Source organism: Geotrypetes seraphini, chromosome 1 (genome assembly GCF_902459505.1).
Source record: "Geotrypetes seraphini chromosome 1, aGeoSer1.1, whole genome shotgun sequence".
Lineage (NCBI taxonomy): Eukaryota > Metazoa > Chordata > Amphibia > Gymnophiona > Dermophiidae > Geotrypetes > Geotrypetes seraphini.
Window position 1 is genome coordinate 287748070 of NC_047084.1, and position 22821 is coordinate 287770890.

General features: G+C 42.6%; 1 protein-coding gene across 3 annotated transcripts in view; it reads right to left on the reverse strand.

Annotated features, from left to right (window-relative positions):
• Positions 1-551: 551 nt before the first annotated feature.
• Positions 552-22821, reverse strand: part of AP5S1 (adaptor related protein complex 5 subunit sigma 1) — a 31319-nt gene continuing 9049 nt past the window's right edge. For all 3 annotated transcript variants that reach the window (XM_033933677.1, XM_033933601.1, XM_033933773.1), the window contains exons 2-3: positions 9112-9301; positions 552-1488 (exon numbers count right to left, since the gene is read on the reverse strand). In XM_033933677.1, coding sequence (XP_033789568.1) covers positions 1065-1488; positions 9112-9278 — 591 coding nt within the window. In that variant the 5' untranslated portion in view covers positions 9279-9301 and the 3' untranslated portion in view covers positions 552-1064. The remainder of the gene's footprint in view (positions 1489-9111; positions 9302-22821) is intronic.

Genomic DNA, 22821 nt, shown 5'->3' on the forward strand with positions numbered 1-22821 from the left:
CAGGTTGAACTTTGGTTGTCAGCGTTTAGATTAAAGTTAAATTCAGAAAAAACTAAATTTTTCTTGGCAGCTCCAAATGACAAAATCAAGGAAACTACGTTACATGTGAATGGGCTGGATTATTGCATTGAGCAATCCTTAAAAACACTAGGAGTCACTTTAGACAAGCATCTCACTCTGGAGAAACACTCTGACCTAGTATTTAAGAAAAGTATCTTGGTGCTTTGGAAACTCCACACCATAAAAAAGTACTTTGATGATGCCTCTTTTCGTCTGTTGGTACAATCTTCTAGTCTGAGTGTTCTAGATAACTGTAACATCATATACCTAGGTACCTTCAAGAAAATCACCAGGAAGTTGAGGTTGGTCCAAAATACTGCTGTCCATCTCATATTTGGCCTGAAGAAATGGGAACATCACCCCTTTCTACCACAAGTTGCACTGGCTGCCGTTCAAATCCAGAGTTCTATTTAAGTTCTCATGCATCTGCTACAAAACAGTATTCGGTATCTTTACCCTCACTTCAACCTGAGTTACAACAATAAGAGCTCCTGCAGAATAAATCTGTTCGCTTTTCCCTCACTAAAATCGTGTCATCTTAAAAGATTGTTCGAAAGAACCTTCTCTTTTCAAGCGCCTTAACTAAATTCATGGCTCGCCCAAATTGTGCTTGATGCCTCTTCATATCTCAGTTTTAGAAAGCAGGTTAAAACTCAACTATTCAACAGACCGAATCCTTAACGTACTTCATCACTATCTCCTCTCACTCTTTTAAGATTGTTGCTCCCTCCTTATGGCTTGTATGTATATACTTATTGTATGTATTTTTTTCCTTCACTTAAATTGTAGACGTATAACTAGTTTGACTTCTATGACTGCATTTTTTTTTTTCAATTTCAATTGCATTGTTTGTATTTCATCTAACTGCTGTGAACCGCCTAGAACTCCCTGGGTATGGCGGTATACAAAAATAAAATTATTATTATTATTATTATAAGCAATAGTCTCAAAATGAGGTCTTGAAAGACAGTAAGGAGAAAAAATTGTTCACTGGTTCAATCTCTTTACTTGGACATGCTGCTGTTCATCTCTTTTTCCAGTGCCAGGATAAACTGGTGGTTTAGAAAAAGTAATTGCCCATGAGGTAGAAATGTATTAAGTATTGTTTCCGTCTTGTCTGCTTTCAAGATGACATCACTTCCCTGACTCAGCAACCTCAGATGCTCTATTAGATACTTCACTATCAGCTTCAAAGTGTCTTCTGCCAGAGTCAGGTTATCATGCATATCACAGATGAGAACAAAGCCAAGCGACAGCACCCCCAGCCATAAAACTGTCTTGCATTCATGAAATGGGTCACCCGGGGCCAGACTGAACACGCCAAATTCTGCATCCTGAAGATTAACAGTTTCCTCTCCTGGTGAGACAACTTCATAAATGGGTTTCTCCAAGGCCTGACGTGTCAAAATACAAGCTGATGTGACATGTCTAAAAAAAAAAAAAATCCATTAAAATGTTATTGATAATTTGAATGGTTGAAATCAAGTAATCCAATTGGTCACAACTCTATAACAACAAACCCTTTAGCTACTGAAGTAGGATACTCTAAATTGTTTTCAAAGTTAGCTCTAGCAGAGAATAGTGAGCTGCACGGGAACAGGGATCAGAGGGATCTTGTGGAACCTGTGGGATGCCCAAAAGGATGGAATAAGTTACTGCAGGATTTCTGGTGATTTGGAATGTACTGAGTGAGGCAACTGAAGTTCTAGAATGAGGCTTGGAACACAGAGACCTTTGGAGCTCCAGCATGTGGTTTGTAATTCCCAGTTAGGCTGCCATGACACCAGACTGAGGCTTGGAATACTCATTGGTTGAAGAGTACATACCACCTGAAAAAAACATGGGAGGATGTTGATGTCGGGAAGAAACGGAGGGCTATGAGTAAGTAGTAGCACGTACTTAAGTGGGTCATTCCCATGTGCTAAGGCCATTTTTTACTGCAGGGGCAAAAAGGTCTATTTTCCCAGTATAAGTGTTTTTAGTATTAATGGCCACATGCTAATTTTCCCATTGGTCCATGGCCATTAGCATGTGAGTCCCTACCACCATCTATTGTGTAGACAGTAAGGGTTCACATGCTAATCATGCACTAATTGACTAGTGCTAAAAGATTAGTGCAAAGCATACCCACTCTGTCCCCAGACCATTCCCAGTGCTAAAAATTAAATTTGATTTTTTTAGCATGTGGGTAGCACATGTAGGTGGCCTGAAACCCAATCGGGTGTGCATAGCAGTTTAATTGATTAATAAAGTTTTGATGTGGCAAAAAATTTGCAATTATCCCAATCTCCACTACCAACTGCAAATGAATTGGCAATTTTCTTTAGTTCTAAAATCACGGGTTTACGAACCTCTTGCTCTTTAAGCCTAGGAAGAATAAACAACTATTGGGAAATTTCACTAGATGAAGTTCCAGCAGACCTAACATGGTCCGCCTTTGATGATCCTGATTGAACAGATTTTTCTAAATTATTTTCCAAATACTCTAAATCTTACTGTATGTTGGACTCCTGTCCAGCTAATTTTATGTCTTTCGCACCTCCAGAATTGAAAATGAAGTGTTAGAATGGATCACTGATTCACTAGACAAAGGTATTTTTCCACAAGAAGAGGGTAATATAATTATTACACCTATTATAAAAAATAAAAAAGAATCCTTTTCCTTACCCTCAAATTATAGATCGATAGCGTCCATCCCCTTCTTTATTAAGGGTTGGTGCAAATTCAATTAACAAAATATTTGGAATATCATTCATTATTGCAAGATTCTCAATCAGGTTTTAGATCTCAATATAGTGCTGAGATGGTCCTAGTTTTACTTCTAGACCATTTGAATAGTCTTCTGAGTAAGAGTAGTAATGCGTTGGTGCTTCAATATGATTTGGTGATCTGGTAGATCACAGTAAATTGCTCGAGTTTTTGAATTCTTTAGGAATCCAAGGTAAAGTACTATCATGGTTTAGAAGATTCCTAGAATCGAGACTCTATCAGGTTAAATTAAAGGATGTACTCTAAGTAATTTGGAAAAATCCATGCAGAGTCCCGCAGGGCTCCCCACTTTCTCCTACACTCTCTCCTACACTCTTTAATGTATATCTCCTCTTGCTGGGTCACTGGATGAGTAAATTGGGTTTGAGGTTGTTCAGCTATGCTGATGATATTACAATTGTTATCCCATGTTGTACTACATTATCCAAAGAAAAATAGCAAAACCCAAAAGTAAACGGGAGGTAAAAAATCACAAAAAAAGCAAAAACCTCCCAAACCCCAAGAATGAAAACTAGATAAGAGGGAGAGACAAGAGCATAAATGGTGAATCTATTAATACTAATACAATTTAGTGTAATCGGGAGAGCCCTCAGTCACACAACCACCAACTGGAGACTCCCAGAGGAAAGGCTGTCACTGGCTTACACCCAACAGAGTGTTAACCGACCTTAGCTGGAAACAATTCTCAACAATAGACTGGCAAACCTTTAATACTTACTACATCAAATACACCCACTCCTTCTGCAAATTGGACACATGCCCACCAAACATCATGAAAACCGCCCCGAGCCTCTTCAAAGCAAACATGATGAGATGGGTTAACTCCCTATTGTCCACAGGAAACTTCCCGCCAGAGCAAGGCCACATTATGATTACCCCTATCATAAAAAACACAAAAGAATCACCAAATTCCCCATCAAACTACAGACCGATTGCAAGCATCCCCTTATTCACCAAAATAGCAGAAGGGGTGGTACAAGCTGAGCTCTCCACATACCTAGAAAAATTCTACATCCTAAGCGACAACCAATCTGGCTTCCACGTGGATCACAGCACTGAAACCATCATAGCCACCCTTCTTGACCATCTCCACACGCTCTTTAGTCAAGGCTCTAGTGCCTTAATCATACAACTAGATTTGAGCAGTGCCTTTGACCTGGTCGACCATACCATTCTCCTGGAATGCCTTGCACACATTGACATCTCCGATCAGGTCCTCAACTGGTTTCAGGGGTTCCTAAAAAATAGATCCTACAAGGTACTCAAGAATAACTCTTTCTCATATAGCTGGGACAACATCTGCGGTGTCCCGCAGGGCTCCCCCCTATCCCCCACTCTGTTCAATATCTACCTGGCCTCCCTAGGTAACCTCCTACATACCCTCAAGCTGAAATTTTTCATCTACGCAGATGACATCACAATAGCCATCCCTCTAACCAGTTTTTCACCAGAACTACTCGAATACATCACAAACATCCTCAACCAGATTGAACTCTGGATGCTATCATTCAGACTGAAACTAAACCCTGATAAAACAAAATTTTTTCTAGCCACCCCCAAAGATAAAATCAGGGACACTACAATTCAACTGAAAGGAATGACTTTCCCCCTCGAACATACCTTAAAAATCCTGGGAGTCACGTTTGACAAAAATTTATCCCTAGAAAATCACACAGACCTCATAGTCAAGAAATGCTTCTCGGCACTCTGGAAACTCCGCACTATAAAAAAATACTTCGATGACACCTCGTTCCGCCTACTAGTGCAAGCCTCCATTCTAAGCATCCTAGACTACTGCAATATTATCTACCTGAACTCCACGAAGAAAATTACCAGGAGACTAAAAATGATCCAGAACACCGCCGTTCGCCTCATCTATGGCCTAAAGAAATGGGAACATATCACCCCGTTCTACCACCAACTCCACTGGCTGCCTTTCGAATCCAGAGTGCTCTTCAAGTTCGCATGCTTCTGTTACAAATTGGTAAATGGCTATTCACCAAGATACATCAATCCCCACTTTAACCTCTACTGCTCCTACAAGAAATCCCGCAGAATTCAGCTGTTCGCCTTCCCTTCGCTAAAGCTGTGTCACCTCAAAAGATTCCTAGACAAAACCTTCGCCTTCCAAGCAGCCAAGCTGAACCCATGGCTAGCCCAAATGATACTGGAGGCCCCCACTTACCTCGGCTTTAGAAAACTACTCAAAACTCACCTATTCAGCAAACAAGACCCCTAACTGCCCCCTTCCGGTAATCGCCTGGCCTTTGCCCGGCTCAGCTCCTCCTCCTTGATCACATCTTTCCCCCTCTCTTCTACCCTCCTCCTTCTTCATCTGCCAAGCTCAGCTAATTATGTTGTAAACCTGATAAATTGTTGTAAATCTGCATGTCAATGCGGATCCTAACCTAACTGATGTGAACCGCCTAGAACTCGTTGGGTATGGCGGTATATAAGAATAAAATTATTATTATTATTATTATTAACTGTGAAACATCCCCAGGCTCTCTCCGTGCTGATTAATAAATAAAGTGCTCCCCAAAAGTGCTAAGTGTGAAAAAATATATATAAATAATTCAAAAAAACACACTATACCACTGATTGCAATTGTCTCTACCCCTTATCCAGGGGGCCAACATAGGAAAATCAAGCATCCATGTCCAACAGAGCAAACAACAACTGGAAGTACTTAGCTTCTCCGTGTGAAAAGAACAATCAGCAGATGTCAACTGAACCATAACTATTTTCAGTTTGACCAACAATTTTTTCTTCAGACCCATGGCATAGCCATGGGCACAGCATTGCCAATTTATATGTTTTGCGGTTTGAGGAACGTTATCTGTACTCTTCAGCTTGGTATTCTTATATCAAAGTGTGGCGCAGATTTATTGACGATGTCTTCTGTATCTGGACAGGACCTCCCGAGTTGTTACCCCATTTCCTAGACTGGCTTAATTCTTTGGACACCAATTTGAGATTCACGATGGTGTCCAACCAGTGCCAAGTATCTTTTCTGGATGTGTGGGTCCATAAATCAGATCACACTTTAACGACTACAGTGTACAGAAAATCCATGGAGGTCAACAATTATCTAAGCTACACTAGTTGTCATCCTACCAAGCTTAAACAATCCTTACCTATAAGCCAGTTTTTAAGCATCCGAAGGCTATGTACTGACCTTAACGAGTTTCGTATCCAAGCCCGGAAACTGTACATTAGGTTTAAAGAGCGGGGTTATCCCCATCGAGTCCTGCATAATGCCTACAATAGAGCGTTGTACGCTAACAGGACTCTCCTGCTCTCTACTGTTCCAACTCAAGATGAGGCTAAAACCACTTGTGTGTTATCTTTTTCAGATCATGCTGCGTCTGTTGCTCAAAGTATTAGGAAACATTGGCACATTCTTCAGCTGCACTCGATTTTTCAAGATCTTCCACGTATAGCATATTCTCGTGCCAAGAATATAGCTGATTACGTGGTTCATCCGAAATACACTGCGATTCGGGGGATTTCAGCTCATGAGGGGCAGCATTCCAAGTGCAGCGACACTTGTGATATTTGCAAAATTACCATTGAAGGCAATAAGTGGCAACATCCTATGACTCATAAATCTTATACCTTCAAGTCAGTTACTACTTGCAAATCTATGTGGGTAGTATATGTCATCATTTGCCCCTGTTGCATGATATACGTGGGCCGTACCCAAAGAACTGTCAGGACCCGTCTTATAGAACATCGCTCACGTATCAACACACAATCAATGAGCTCTCCCCTGGTACCTCACTGTATTCAACTCGGGCATGATTTTCAAGATCTTCGCTGGTTCATTATTGAACAATTATTTGAGGAGTACCAGGGGGACAAATTATCCTGGTTACAACAGAGGGAACAGTATTGGATTTTCGAACTCCAAGCTTTGGTTCCCACTGGACACAACGATTATATTGAATGGCATCATACTTTTTAGTGTTTGGTCTTTATCGAAGACTTATTTTCCTGTAGTTACCAGACTGGACTATTTTTTCACCGGCAGAGCTTTATGATTATTTCTTCCTCTGCGGAACGTCATCCGACTCGTTCATTCAATGACGTACTTGAGTCTGCAGTTTAAATTGGAGGCGTTCTTTTCGGTCAAGCGCCATTTTTCGCCTTGCAATCCAAGCTGTGTCGGAGAATTTGGGGGACACAGCACAGTCTAGCCGTTCCTGAAGAAGTTGACATCTGCTGACTGTTCTTTTCACATGGAGAAGCTAAGTACTTCCAGTTGTTGTTTGCTCTGTTGGATATGGACGCTTGATATTCCTATGTTGGCCACCTGGATAAGGGGTAGAGACAATTGCAATCAGTGGTATAGTGTGTTTTTTTGAATTATTTATATATATTTTTTCACACTTAGCACTTTTGGGGTGCACTTTATTTATTAATCAGCACGGAGAGAGCCTGGGGATGTTTCACAGTTAACACTCTGTTGGGTGTAAGCCAGTGACAGCCTTTCCTCTGGGAGTCTCCAGTTGGTGGCTGTGTGACTGAGGGCTCTCCCGATTACACTAAATTGTATTTGTATTAGTAGATTCACCATTTATGCTCTTGTCTCTCCCTCTTATCTAGTTTTCATTCTTGGGGTTTGGGAGGTTTTTGCTTTTTTTGTACTACATTATCCAACAGTACTCATTTTATTGAATCTGTACTAAATAAAATGGAATCTTGGATGCAAGAATTCAAGCTGAAATTAAATTAAGAAAAGACAAAATTCTTTTTCGTATCCTCTCAAAAGATTAACTTTGAACCAACAATTATGATCAATTCAGTATCATTTAAAATAAGCCCTACAATTAAAATTCTGGGAGTAGTTTTTGATCAGTGTTTGACCATGAAAACTCAGATAGATGCAGTGGTTCAGAAGAGTTATTATACCTTGTGGAAACTCCATACCATCAGATCTTATTTTGTTGCTACCGCTTTAACACTCTTAGTTCAATACTTTTGAGTATTTTGGACTATTGCAATATTATATACTTGACAAGCATTAAGAAAAATTTGACTAGATTGGCCTTGGTCCAAAATACAGCTGTAAGAATGATTTATGGCCTGAAGAAGTACGATCATGTCAATCATTATTGTGAGTTGCATTGGCTCCCAGTGGAGGCCCGGGTGATCTTCAAGTTGGGATGTTTATATTACAAAGTAGCTTTTGGTGCCGCTCCTTCATATCTTGTTGATAGATTTGTTATCATGACACACGAAAGGAGTAGAAAATCTCATGCCCTATTTATATTCCCTTCAGCAAAGGGTTGCAAAAGTAAGAAACATCTTGGTCACTGTCTTTCTTATCAGGCTGCTTCTTATGACAAAGATTTCCGTCCATTATTACTCAGATCCATATCTTATAAGCACTACAGAAAACTTTTGAAGACTTTTCTTTTCTCCAAATTCTTTGGGTAGCTAAATTTCTTCGCATCTCATTAATTCTGTATTTTCCCATAGCATAATCTTTTAACTGCATTGAACTAATAGCTAAGCGGTCTAGAAATCTGCTATTATGTTATGTTATACACATTTTGGAGCACTGAGCAGTGGTACGCCTGATATAACAAACAGCCTCGTCTAAAAATAAGTATAATATTCCTTATCTGGTGATGTTTTAAGACGAAGACTAATCAGGGACTATACTGTGGCAATGATAGTCCCTGACCCCTGCTTACCTTGATTTGAGCACTGGGGTTTAGTGGATCTGAGCACAGTATTAACATTCACATATATTTATATTAAAATGATTAATTTAAATATAAGTTGATTTTGAAAAATATAACAGAAATATAAAACCTGTGAATCTGAATTACATAGTTCAGGATAATTTTATAACAGGTCACATATGTGTGTATGTGTGGCTAATATACATAGAAAAAGCAGAAGTTTTATAAAAGAGAAAGTCCATGAATAAGTTCTCTCATAAAATCATGCTTACATGAGCAAACAGCAGCAGAGCAGGTGTATAAATGCAAGTTATTTATGCTGGTTATACATGTATACTTTTGCATTTTGAAAAGTGACAGAAAATGTACATATTTGACTCCACTGGAACAGGTACCCAGGAATAGTACCTGTGGAAAAATGCTGATAAACATTTACATTTTGTATTCTCAAAGAACCTCCAATTAACTAGAAGATGAACACTGAAATGCCTATGAATAGAGAGAGGACCTACTTGAAACACAAAATAAGAGACAATGTTCATTGTTCTTGGAAAAACAAACGTCTAGTCATAACATTTTTTTGTTTTACCTTGCTACAGCCAGCATCTGTTCTTTTCTCAGCAACCTCACCCTCTCCAGATCTGCTGCTTGGTCAAATGCTTCTGAGCTGAAGGTTTGAGAATAGAGCACTCGGGTCAGATCTGCATCACCACTGGGGCTGCAACCCAGGGTGTGAATTAGGAAACCATGAACCATGACCCTCGACCCTCAATGAGGACCTAAATGGAGGAAACAAGAGTAAGCACTGCCTGGTACCCAAAAGAGAGTAATGAGACAACACTAAAGCCAATTAAGAGCCAGACTGTAAACCTACATTGTGGAGCAGACTTCCAGGAGTTAATAAGTGATACAACTAATAATGTAAGTCACTATGGCCCACTTTTATCAAGCCACGGTAGTGTTTTAGCACAGGCCGTCGAGGTAAATGCTCCAACACTCATAGGACTTGGATGAGCATCGGAGCATTTATCTCGCCGCCTGTGCTAAAATGCTCCACCACAGCTTGATAAAGGGGGCTCTATCTATACTAAAAATCATTGTCCTGGATCCAGCAACATGCATTATTAACATTTATGTGGTGTGCCATCTCTTCTACTCAAAATAAATAAAAATCCCTTACAGTTAACAGTGAGCATAACTTGTTTTTTTTTTTTGTTTTTTTGTTTTTTGATGCTGGAGGAAAAGTTTAATAAACTACCACCAACAAAATTTGGCAAACATTTCATTAATCTGCTCTGTAAACATAACGCTTCACTTTTCACATGGCAGCACTTTGAAAATTACAAAGATAGAGACCTTAATCTTGATCAAAACTTATGTTCCCATTGATATTTTAAATCAAAAAAGTGAGCATAACTTGTAAAGCAGAAATGAACAGCTGTTGCAGTTGGCTGTATTCCAGAACTGTTTTCTTAACACAATAAATCAATGGACCTTGAGAACAATAAACAAATGGATTACAAGGTCTCCAGTTATCTCCATACTTCTATAGGTATTAGAATGTCACAAGTTTGAAAATATATTTCTTTTGAAACATGAACTTAAGAATCTCTCGGCATAATTCTGCAGCAATGGAAACTCAGTTCTAATCTTTACAGGTATATAAAGGAGAAATCAGGTTCTTACTTGCTAATTTTCTTTCTGTTAGCCTGTAGACCGGTATAGTTCCTTATGGATGGGTATTATACCTCACTTCTACCAGCAGGTGGAGACTGAGATCAAACTTGTATATCAGTATAGCTTCCCCTCTACTAATCCAGTCTGCCGAATAGCCCAGCAGAACCTAGAAAAATTCTTAACTGAATAACAGTAAAATACACTCCGAACAGGAGTGTAAAAACAACAAACATCAGCAAACAACTGTTGGAAAATGTGTAGAACTTTAGCCTGGAAAATAAAACATCTCCACAGCTCACCAGCTGAGCCACAGTCGCTGTTCTTAATTCTTTCCAGCCCTAGAAAAATACTAGAACCCGCAGAAAAATTCAAAATCTGCACGCGAGCAAAAACCTGCAATCACCACACAAAAAGAGATAAGAGTGGGGAACTATACCAGTCTACAGGCTAACTAAACTAAACTAAACTAAACTAAGCCTTAAGTTTATATACCGCATCATCTCCACGGAAGCGGAGCTCGACACGGTTTACAAAGCTTAAAAATACAAGAAGAGAGGGGAGAGAGAGTTTACAAGGGCATATGAAAAGAGGGGGAGTAAGAAGGAGATGTTAAATATTAGAGAAAAGCCAGGTTTTCAGTTGTTTCCGGAACAGTTGGAGGGAGCCCAGGTTCCGCAGCGGGATAGTGAGATCGTTCCAAAGGCCCGTGATTTTGGAGAGGAGGGATCTTCCCAGTTTGCCTGCGTGGGGGATGCCACGTAGAGAGGGGAAGGATAGTTTATGTCTGTGGGCGGATCTGGTTGTAGCAGGCGTTTGGGCGAGGAAGGATAGGGGGATTAGTGGCGGAAGGATGCCATGAATTATCTTGAAAGCTAGACAGGAGCATTTGAAGTGAATTCTGGAAAGTACAGGGAGCCAGTGAAGATTGGTAAGTAAGGGGGAGACGTGATCAAATTTGCGTTTAGCAAAAATCAATTTGGCCGCAGTATTCTGGATGAGCTGGAGTCTGTGAAGACTTTTTTTTGTTAGGCACAGGTAAATGGCATTACAGTAATCGAGTTTGGATAAGATGATGGATTGTACCAGGACGGTAAAGTGTTTTTGGTGGAAATAGGATCTAACTTTCCTCAGCATGTGGAGGCTGAAAAAACATGATTTTGCCAAGGAGTTCAGGTGATCGTTTAGGGAGAGGGAGGAATCGATAATGATGCCGAGGACCTTGCTTGAGAACTCAAGGCGAAGAGCGGGACCTGTGGGTAGAGTGAAGAGGGTGGGCAGGTGTGCTAACTTTGGGCCGAGCCAGAGTAGTTTTGTCTTTGATTCATTTAATTTCATCTGAACAGAGAGGGACCAGGCTTGAAGTCTCATTATGCATGAGGTGATGTTCTCTTGGAGGTTTGTAAGGTTCTGGTCTGTTTCGAGGAGGATAAGGATATCGTCTGCATATGTGTAAATTGTTTCAAGGGGGGATAGTTTGAGAAGCTTCAGGGAGGTCATATACATGTTGAAGAGGATAGGGGATAGGGGAGAGCCCTGTGGGACCCCGCAGGATGGTGTCCACGAAGTGGATTTGGAGCCGTTTGCGTTGACAATGTAGGAACGTGCGCGAAGGAAGTTTGAGAACCACTTTAGGACAAAGGAGTCTATTCCTATCTCAGAAAGTTGGTAGATTAGTATGTCGTGGTGCACGACGTCGAAAGCTGCGGAGAGATCGAACTGTAGGAGAACAGCAAATTTGTTTCGGGCGTGTAGTTGTTGCACCTTTGAGATTAGGGAAACTAGGAGGGACTCGGTGCTGAAGTTGGGCCTAAATCCGAATTGGTAGTGTTGGAGGATGGAGAATCTCTCTAGGTAAGAGGAGAACTGGGTAGCGACTATGGTCTCCAGAAGTTTTGTTAAAAGAGGGATGTTGGCTATGGGGCGGTAGTTCGATGGTAAGGAAGGGTCAAGATCGGCTTTTTTCAGAAGAGGGGACAAGGCAATGTGGCCCATTTCTGAGGAGAACAGGCCCGATAGTAAAGCTTTGTTTATAAGGTTTGTAAGGGAAAAGATGGCCTGCGCTGGGATGTTTTCGTAGAGGTAGGATGGGAAAGGATCTAGGATGCACTTGCAGGATTTAAGTTTCAGGCAGAGTTTAGAGATCTGGGGCTCGGATACAGGTTCAAAAGTAGTCCATGATCTGTCAGCAGGGATAGGGTCGGAGTCTTTCAGAGGAAGAGAGTTGTAAGAGATAGCTGGGGGGAACGAACTCTTTATGGTAGTGATCTTCTCGTTGAAAAAATTGGCTAAGTCATTTGGAGATGGGAGGGTGGGGGAGGGGGAGGAGTCGTTTTTAGAAGTTAGGTTTCGCCAGATGTGGAAGAGTGTACTGTTTTGGTTTTTTGATCTGGAGATTTTATCTCCATAGAAGATCTTCCTAGCTTTTTTTAGTATGGAGTTGTAGGATTTGATGTTTTCTCTCCAGGATTGCCTATCTGAAGGGGATTTCGATTTTTTCCATCTTCGCTCTAGGGCTCGGCATTTCTGTTTTAATTCCCTGTGGTATGGGAGATACCAGGGGGCCTTGTGAGAGTAGGAGATGGATTTAGTGGCTAGAGGGGCAAGAGCACGGTACGTGGTTTCCGAAAGAGTCACCCAGTTGTGCCAGAATGCGTCTGGGTCCATGAGAGTGGGAAGAGGAGGGAATTTGTTGAGGAACTGGGACCAGAATAGTTCACTAGTGATTTTTTTGCGGTAGGTGATGGAGTTTGAGGCTCGGGTAGGGGTACCAAGAACTGACATGAAGACAGGGAGGCAAAAATAGCCTAGGAGGTGATCAGACCAGGGAACAGATTCCCAACGGGTCTCAACAGTGGAGGTTTTGTGCTCAGTCAGGTCAAGAAAGCTGATGATGTCGATGGAGTGCCCCTTTTCGTGGGTAGGGGTGGGTGGTGGGGCGGTGAAGCCTAAAGAAATGAGGAAGTCTTTGAAATCAGTTGTGTCCTTGTTGGTGTTGTCCTCTAGGTGAAGGTTTATGTCGCCAATGATCAGTAGTCTTTGGAATTTTAGATAGGCCCTTGTTATGGTCTCAAGAACAGTTTCGGAGGATTTGTTCCAGGGGGTAGGAGGGCGGTAAAGTAACAGGATGCCTAATGGGTGGGGATGAAGTTCGTCATTTATTGAAGCTAACATGAATTCTAAGGAGGGATGGCTGCCCTTTTCAAGAAGCTCAACATTAAAGAATGATTTGTAGAGAAGGGCAAGACCTCCTCCTTTCCGGTTTATTCTAGGGGAGAAAAGACCATGGAGTGGACGGAGACGTACATAGATGGATCAGAAACTGGTTGGCGGGTAGGAAACAGAGGGTAGGGGTGAAGGGCCACTACTCGGACTGGATGGGGGTCACGAGTGGTGTTCCGCAGGGCTCAGTGCTCGGGCCGCTGCTATTTAATATATTCATAAATGATCTAGAAACAGGCACGAAGTGTGAGATAATAAAATTTGCGGACGATACAAAACTATTTAGTGGAGCTGGGACTAAAGAGGAATGCGAAGAATTGCAAAGGGACTTGAACAAATTGGGGGAATGGGCGGCGAGATGGCAGATGAAGTTCAACGTTGAGAAATGTAAAGTATTGCATGTTGGAAACAGAAACCCGAGGTACAACTATACGATGGGAGGGATATTATTGAATGAGAGCAACCAAGAAAGGGACTTGGGGGTAATGGTGGACATGACAATGAAGCCGACGGCACAGTGCGCAACAGCCGCTAAGAAAGCAAATAGAATGCTAGGCATAATCAAGAAGGGTATTACAACAAGGACAAAAGAAGTTATCCTGCCATTGTATCGGGCGATGGTGCGCCCGCATCTGGAATACTGCGTCCAATATTGGTCTCCGTACCTTAGGAAGGATATGGCGTTACTCGAGAGGGTTCAGAGGAGAGCGACACGCTTGATAAAAGGGATGGAAAACCTCTCATACGCTGAGAGATTGGAGAAACTGGGTCTCTTTTCCCTGGAGAAGAGGAGACTTAGAGGGGATATGATAGAGACTTATAAGATCATGAAGGGCATAGAGAGAGTAGAGAAGGACAGATTCTTCAAACTTTCGAAAAATAAAAGAACAAGAGGACACTTGGAAAAGTTGAAAGGGGACAGATTTAAAACGAATGCTAGGAAGTTCTTCTTTACCCAACGAGTGGTGGACACCTGGAATGCGCTTCCAGAGGGAGTAATAGGGCAGAGTACAGTACAGGGGTTTAAGAAAGGATTGGACAATTTCCTGCTGGAAAAGGGGATAGAGGGGTATAAATAGAGGATTACTGCACAGGTCCTGGACCTGTTGGGCCGCCGCGTGAGCGGACTGCTGGGCATGATGGACCTCAGGTCTGACCCAGCAGAGGCATTGCTTATGTTCTTATGTTCTTATGTTCTTAGCCTGGGGGACAGAGTTCATTTTGAGTGAGTAAGTCGTCTTTTTCGATCCATGATTCAGAGATGCACAGAAAACCCGGATCACGATCCTCGAGTAAATCTCTTATTATTTGGGTCTTATTTCTGACGGATCTGGCGTTACAATAGAGGGTAGGGACTGGGGTGAGAGAGTCTGAGGTAAGGTTGGGTAGGTTTGCTGGGGGAACAGGTTTCAAGGAGGTGAGGTTAACTCCTCGGTGTTTTTTGAAGTGATGGGGTCTGGTGGGTATTAGCGTGGGGATTCTGAGGCCAGGACAGGTGTTGTTGATGAAAGTGGTATCGGGAGAGTTTGGGGGGAGAGGTTTTTGAGAGTAGGAAGTGTTTGTGAGGGAGAGGAGAAGGAGGATAAGGGGCCAGAGTGAAGGCTTCATGGTTGGAGTCAGGTGGGCCAATATGAAGGGGTTAGACAGAGAATTTGCCAGGAGGAGGGGGAGGGGAAGAGAGAGTTGAAAGAAACAGGCAGTGCAGTTAAAGATAAGACAAGGAGTATATCCAGGGGTCGGTTATATATATATATATATATATTTTTTTTTTTTTTTTTTTTTGTTATATTTTATTTTTTGTATATATTTTTATTTTTTATTTTATTTTATTTATTTATTTATTTATTTTTTTTTATTTGGGGGGGGGATTTGCCGACCAGGGGGGTCAGGTTAAATGTACACGTTTCCAGTTAGAAAGTTGGGTACGGGCAGCTGCCCGAAGTTGCCTGGCTGGGAAGTGAGGAGCAGCACCCGATGGCAGAGGGCTGCTCCTGAAGAAATCCGGTGAGGTCAGCAGGAGATTCGGGGGCGGAGCAGGGCTCCCACGCGGCCCGAGTCTCGGGTTGAAGTGAGGAGCAGCACCCGATGGCAGAGGGCTGCTCCTGAAGAAATCCGGTGAGGTCAGCAGGAGATTCGGGGGCGGAGCAGGGCTCCCACGCGGCCCGAGTCTCGGGTTGAATGTGAGGAGCAGCACCCGATGGCAGAGGGCTGCTCCTGAAGAGAAAAAACGATGAAACTCGCAGGAGATTCGGGGGCGGAGCAGGGCTCCCACGCTGCCCGAAGTTGCTGGGCTGAGAGTGAGGAGCAGCACCCGAAGGCAGGGGAGCTGCTCCCGAGGAGGTCAGGCGAAACTGTAGGGTTTCGGGGGCGGAGCAGGGCTCCCACGCGGCCCGAGTCTCGGGTTGAAGTGAGGAGCAGCACCCGATGGCAGAGGGCTGCTCCTGAAGAAATCCGGTGAGGTCAGCAGGAGATTCGGGGGCGGAGCAGGGCTCCCACGCGGCCCGAGTCTCGGGTTGAAAGAAAATAAGCAGGTAAGAACCTAATTTCTCCTTCTGTATCGCCTGGTAGACCGGTATAATTCCTTACAGATGGGACATACCAAAGCAATACCCATCAAGGGTGGGATCCCCAAAGGGCTGACACCAGAAAACGTTCACGAACACCACATCCCGATGCGCTTGAACATCCACACAGTAGTGTCTGACAAAGGAATGCAGAGAAAAGCAAACTGCAGCCTTGCAAATATCCACTGGAGGCACTAGAGAAGATTAAGCCCAAGAAGCTGCCTGACCCCTAGTGGAATGAGCCTTGAGAAATTCTGGAACAGGCTTCTTTTTCAGAAGATAAGTGGAAACAATAGTCTCCTTGATCCAGCGCGTAATAGTAGCCTTAGAAGCGCCATCCACCTTACAAGGACCCACTAGAAGGACAAAGAGATAATTTCATTTCCTGATCTCCTGGGTCCTCTGCACATAAGAGCGAAGGACCCGACAGACATCTAACTTGCGCAACTGTCTCTGCTCTGAAGAACCCTCCCGGCTACCCAACACTGGGAGAAACACTGCCTGATTGACATGAAAAGGAGAAACTACCTTTGGCAGAAAGGACGGAACAGGCCTCAAGACAACCCGCTTCCTAGAAAACTCCCAAAAGAGAGCCCTACAAGAGAAAGCCTGCAGCTCAGAAACACATCTAGCTGAAGTAATGGCCACCAAGAAGACCGCCTTAAGAGTAAGGTCCTTCAAAGAGCAGTCGCCCAATGGTTCAAAAGGAGGGCGCACTAGAACTGACAGAACCAGATTCAGATCCCAAGATAGCACAGAGGGTCGTACAGGAGGCCGGAGCAATTTGGCCACCCGCAAGAAGCGAATCACATCAAGAATGGTAGTCAAATGCTAACCTTTCAACAACCCACGAAAGGCTGACAAGGCCGCAAGCTGAACCCGGAGAGAAGACCAAGCCAGTCCCCTATCTAAGCCATCCTGCAAGAACTCTAATGTTAGGCAGGGAAGAGCGAAAAGAGACCACTCCACGCGCCATACACCTGTCCTCAAATAGATGCCAAACCCTCACATAAGCCAGAGAGGTGGAAAGCCTCCGGGACCCCACTTTATTTGAATACCCCTTCTTATCTAGGTGACCCCTTTCAAGAGCCAAGCAGTAAGACAGAATGGACCCGGATCGAACATGGGAATGGGGCCCTGAGTCAGAAAGTCATCCAAGAGTGGCAGAGGAAGAGTATCCGCCACAAGATGCCTCACCAGATCCGCGTACCACGGATGTTGAGGCCAATCCGGAGCCACCAGAACCACGAGGCCCGGATGGCGAATTATGCAGAGATGAACTCTGTCACGGAGGGAACACATACAACAGCCCCGTCATTGGCCATGGTTGAACCAGAGCATCCAGGCCCTCAGTCTGACCGTCTCTGCGATGACTGAAGAAGTGGGGTGTTTTGGCATTGACACTTGTAGCCATCAGGTACATGAGGGGCTGATCCCCAAACTGCACAATCAACGGAAAGGCCACCGGGCTTAGACACCACTCTCCGGGATCTAGCACGCAACAACTTAGGAAATTCGCTTGAACATTCTCCACTCCAGCTATGTGGGATGCTGATATTTCTTGAAGGTGTGACTCCGCCCAGACCATGAGCAGAGTGCTCCTGGTGCCCCACTGATGATTGACATAAGCCACCACTGTGGCATTGTCCGACAGAACCCTGACTGACTTGCCCATCAGAAAGGAATGGAAGGCCAGCAAAGCCAGATGGATGGCTCTGGTCTTCAAGACATCGATCGACGAAGAAGCCTCCTTCGTGACCACTGAGAAAATGAGTGCATGGACAAGTCTGATCTTAGTTTGGAGTGTTATTTCCTTGCCTTTGAATACTTTGTGAAGAACCTTAATGAAAGAACAACAAGGTGCTATTCTGTGGAGTATTTCTTCCTTGCTTGTTGCATCTTTGTTTACAAAAGAGCCCAGGAGATTGAATTATTTTACAACTTCTATTCTATTGCCTTCAATCTCAAAATCTTCCTCATTTTCCGTTTTCATGATCTTCGTCTTGTTTATGTTCAGTTCTAATCCCATATTATGACTTTTGGCTTTGACTTTTCTCAATAGATACAGCATGTCTTCTTACTGATGGTGATGAGTATTGTATCATCTGCATAGCGCAGGTTGTTTATATTTTGGCCACCAACTTTGAAACCAACACTCTCTTCTTCCAAATTTGCTTTTCTGAAGATAGCTTCACATAAAGGTAAGGTAACAAGATGTATCTTTGCCTATTGCCATGTTTTATTGGAAACCTATCAGTGTTGCCATATTCTGTTCTCACTGCAGCTTCTTAATTTTCATAGAGGCTCTTTATCAGCTGAGTTATGTGTTTGGGTATTCCCATTTGTGTTAGAGTTCTCCATAGTTTATCATGATCCACATAGTCAAAAGCTTTGCTGCAGTCGATAAAGCAAAAGTATAGGAGCTTTTGGTATTCTTTGCTCTTTTCCAATATCCATCTAATGTTGGCAATGTCTCTTGTTCCTTGTCCTATTATGAAACTTGCCTGAACTTTGGTAGTTCTTGCACAACATATGAGTGTAGCCTTTGTGTTATTTTCAGCAATATTTTGCAGGCCTGTAGAATTAATGCAGTTGTTTGTAGTTATTACAGTCCTTGGCATCACCTTTCTTCGGTATAGATATGAACAATGACCTTCTCCAATTGTTTGGCCATGTTTTCTCCTTCCAAATCTGTCGACAGTCAAATGAGGCCATGATAGAACCTACTGAGCCTTTAATTCGGTTGGTATACCATCGATACTAGGTGACTTGTTTTTCGATAAAGCTTTAATTGCTGTTACGACTTCTACAATATCTGGTCATTCTTCGGCATCAGTTCCCAGTTCCATTTTCCCAGTGTTATTCTCGTCTTTTTTTTGTATAGATTTTCTGTATATTTTCCCAGTGTTATTCTTGTCTTTTTTTGTATAGATTTTCTGTATATGTTTCCATCTGTTTTTAATGCGTTCTGGATTATTCAATATCATTCCACTGGCATCTTTAAGCTTCCCCAATTGAGGCTGGAATTTCTGCCACAATCTTTTAACCTCCTGAAATACTAATCTGGTGTTTCCGTTTACATATTCCGATTCAATTTTCTGACAAATATCCTTTAGATATTGTTCTTTATCTTGCTGAACTTGATGTTGAAACACTCGGTTGAACTGTGATACTTTTCTCTACCACCAAAGAGTTTTGCTTGTTTTCTTTGTTCTGCAACTTTTCTGGTTTCTTCTAAGATACAAGACAATTTCTTGGCTTTCTTTCTCTTCTAGAGTGTTTGGTTTTTTTAGCTTCATCACTAATTATGATTTTGATGTCATTCCAAAACTTTTCAGGCTCTCTATTTCCTAGAGAGGCAAATCTGTTGCAAATTTTAACCAATGGTCCGATAGAATATTTTCAATGTCATATTTTGGGATGTCTCTAATGATCTTGTTAAAAAATCAGTCAAAAAGCATGTCAAAAGCTCATGGTCACTTCCACAATCGACTCCTGGTTTAGTCCTTGCAGTCAAAACAGCAGGTTTCGATCTCTGTCCTATGCAGACTTAGTCAATTTGATTTCAATACATGCCATTTGGAGAGGTCCATGTGCACTGGCAATGTTTGTGGTGTTGGAAATGCGTATTCATGATTGATGGTTCGTTTTGCAAAACTGTACTATCACCAGTTTCATTCCTTTCTCTTATACTGTGCTTTCCAACCACTGCATCTTCAGGTGTACTTCCTACGTTTTCATTAAAGTCCCCCATAATGATCAGTAGATCTTGTTTTGGTGTTTGATCTATCTAATTTTGAAGTTATTCGTAGAACTCTACATCCTTATCTTCCACATCTGTCCTTGGAGTACATACTTGGATCAAGATAACATTGATTGGCTTTCCCTATAGATGGACTGACATGACAATATCACTGATAACATTGTACTTTAATACTGTCTTTGAAAGCTTATTGTTGAGGATGACTGCCATGCCATTTTTCCTGTGTGTTTCATGACCAGAGTAGCAGATCCAATGCTTGATTGATTGTAAATGGCCCTGTCTTGTCCATTTGGGTTCACTGATCCCTATCAAAAAGATTTTGTTTTTTTTCCATTTGATCTTTAACAATTTCCAATTTTACTTGATTCATGCTTCGTACATTCCATGTTCTAATGTTAAGAATAATCTTTACAGCTTCTGAGCTCCCTTTTCTGTCCAACAACAGCAGCATCAGCATCAGGACGTCCTGGTGGATTTGATCTGACAGCTTCACAAACACTGGGCATATTCTGGGTGACTATCAGCTCTTCCTTAGTAGCAGAGTGAGAGCCTTCTGATCTAGGGGACCATCTTTCAGCACTATATGTTGATTCTTTATGTCTCATCATCAAATTTTCTTAGTGGAATACAGAAGCAGTTTGCCAGACCTTTCTTATGTGCTGTTGTATCAAACACAATTCTCTACCTCCAACACTGCCCATCTGCTGCTGCCCAGATGGGTAGTATATCGTTAGTCTGGCATCTCCAGTGAAACCTGTCCATCTTGGGAGACCCTGCTGATAGTGAAACTACCGACAGCATAGCTTTCAATTTCTCAGATGCACGCAAGCCCCAATGGCATGTCAAGCCCATGTACCATGACCGGAACTATATTACGAATTACTTTCAGATATTTAAACTTCTATCATCCAATCCATGTCCCTCCTCTCCTCTAGAGCAGTGTTTTTCAACCGCTGTTCCGCGGCACACTAGTGTGCGAGATGTTGCCTGGTGTGCCGAAGGGCCGCCATCAGGGCAGTACTACCAGTCCTGCATTCAGGGGCCCGGAGCTGACAGGGGGCCCGAGGCAGGGGCGCCAGTAGCTCGCCAAGGCAAAGTGAGTCGATCACCCAGGACTCACTTTGTCTTGGCGATCTAATCTATCGAGCCGATAAGTCTTCTTCTCCCCGACGTCAATTCTGCAGTCGGAGAGGAAGTTCGGGCCAGCCAATCGCTGCCTGGCTGGGCGGAACTTCCTCTCCGATTGCAGAATTGACGTCAGGGAGAGCATGCGTCGGCGTCGGCTTTGGGGCCTGTTATCCGTTGGTGGGTCCTGTTCCCCGATGGCAGCGGCACTGGCAGTGGCTTGGGGAACGGCAGGGAGAAAGAAAGAAAGGGGGCAGGCAGGGAAACAGAAGGAAAGAAGAGAAACAGAAAAAAAGAAAGAAAGGTCAGGGAGAGAGGAAGAAAAAGTTGGGGGAGGGAATGAGGTGTGGAGGAGAGAAAGCATACAGGCTGATAGAAGGGAAGAAAGATTGGATGCACAGTCAGAAGAAGAAAGTGCAACCAGAAATCACCAGACAAGGTAGGAAAAATGATTTTATTTTAAATTTAGCAAAGTGGAGGCAGTATTACCACAGTTTTCAAAGGAATTTGCCCAAATAACTTAATAGTTAACTGGGTAAATTCCCAGAGATGAAAACTTCCCTTCACTTACTATGCACAGTTCTGAATTTATATCTGCTGTCTATATTTTAAAATATGGTCACCTTTTACTAAACCGCAATAGTGTTTTTTAGCGCATTGAGTCTATGAGCGTCAAGAGCAGCGCTGGGCATTCAGCGCAGCTCCCTGCGCTAAAAACTGCTATTGTGGTTTAATAAAAAGGATGGAGGGTATATTTGTCTATTTTTGTATGCTATAAAAACCAAATACAGAGAGAGACTGAGAGCTGTTGACGAAGAGCTACGTGTGTGTCTTTCTTCGATTCCAGCCAGAATATCAGCTTTGTGTTCAGCCAAACAGGCCCAGGTTTCGCACTGAATAAAGTATTTTATAATTTTTCACTATTCTGTTTACTTAATATTTCATAATAAAGTAATTATAAAATACTTTCTTTGTGTTTATTTGATTCCTATTCAAGAGAATTACTTTATATATAGTCAATATAGGCACAGAGTTAAATTTTTTAACATTTTCTAATGGTGGTGTGCCTCGTGATTTTTTTTCATGAAACAAGTGTGCCTTTGCCCAAAAAAGGTTGAAAAACACTGCTCTAGAGTATACAGTATATATTCAGGTCATCCAGTCTGTTCTTGTACGTTCTTTGGTGCAAGACCCCATACCATTTTTGCTGGTTTTCTTTGGACCGCTCCAAGTCTTTTTACATCCTTAGCCAGATACGGTCTCCAAAACTGAGCACAATACTCCAGGTGGGGCCTCACTAATGACCTGTACAGGGGCATTACCACCTCCTTTATTCTGGTTATGCCTCACTCTATATAGGCCAGCATACTTCTGGCTACAGCCACCACCTTATCACACTGTTTCATCGTCTTCCGATCCTCAGACACTTTCACCCCAAGGTCCCTCTCCCCATCCGTGCACATCAGCCTCTCATCTCCTAGCACATACGGTTCCCTCAGATTTCTACTCCCCAAGTGCATCACTCTGCACTTCTTTGCATTGAATTTTAGTTGCCAAATATTAGACCATTCTTCTAACTTTTGAAGATCCTTTTTTCAAGTTTTCCACTACCTCCAGGGTGCCACTCTGTTACAAATCTTGGTATAATCCACAAAAAATGCAAACCTTACCTTCTACCCTTTGGCAATGTCACTCACAAATATATTGAACAGAATCAGTCCCAACACAAATTCTTGTGGCACTCTACTACTTGCCTTTCCTTCTTCCAAGCGTATTCCATAAACCACCACCCTCTAGCTTCTGTCCGTCAACTAGTTTCTAATCCAGTTCACCACTTTGGGTCCAAAATTCTGCCCATCAGGTTTATTCAAGAGCTTCCAATACATAGTTTTTTGGTAAGTATCACTTCCTACTGCACTGCTACGAAATGAATTGCTAAGATTGTTATTTA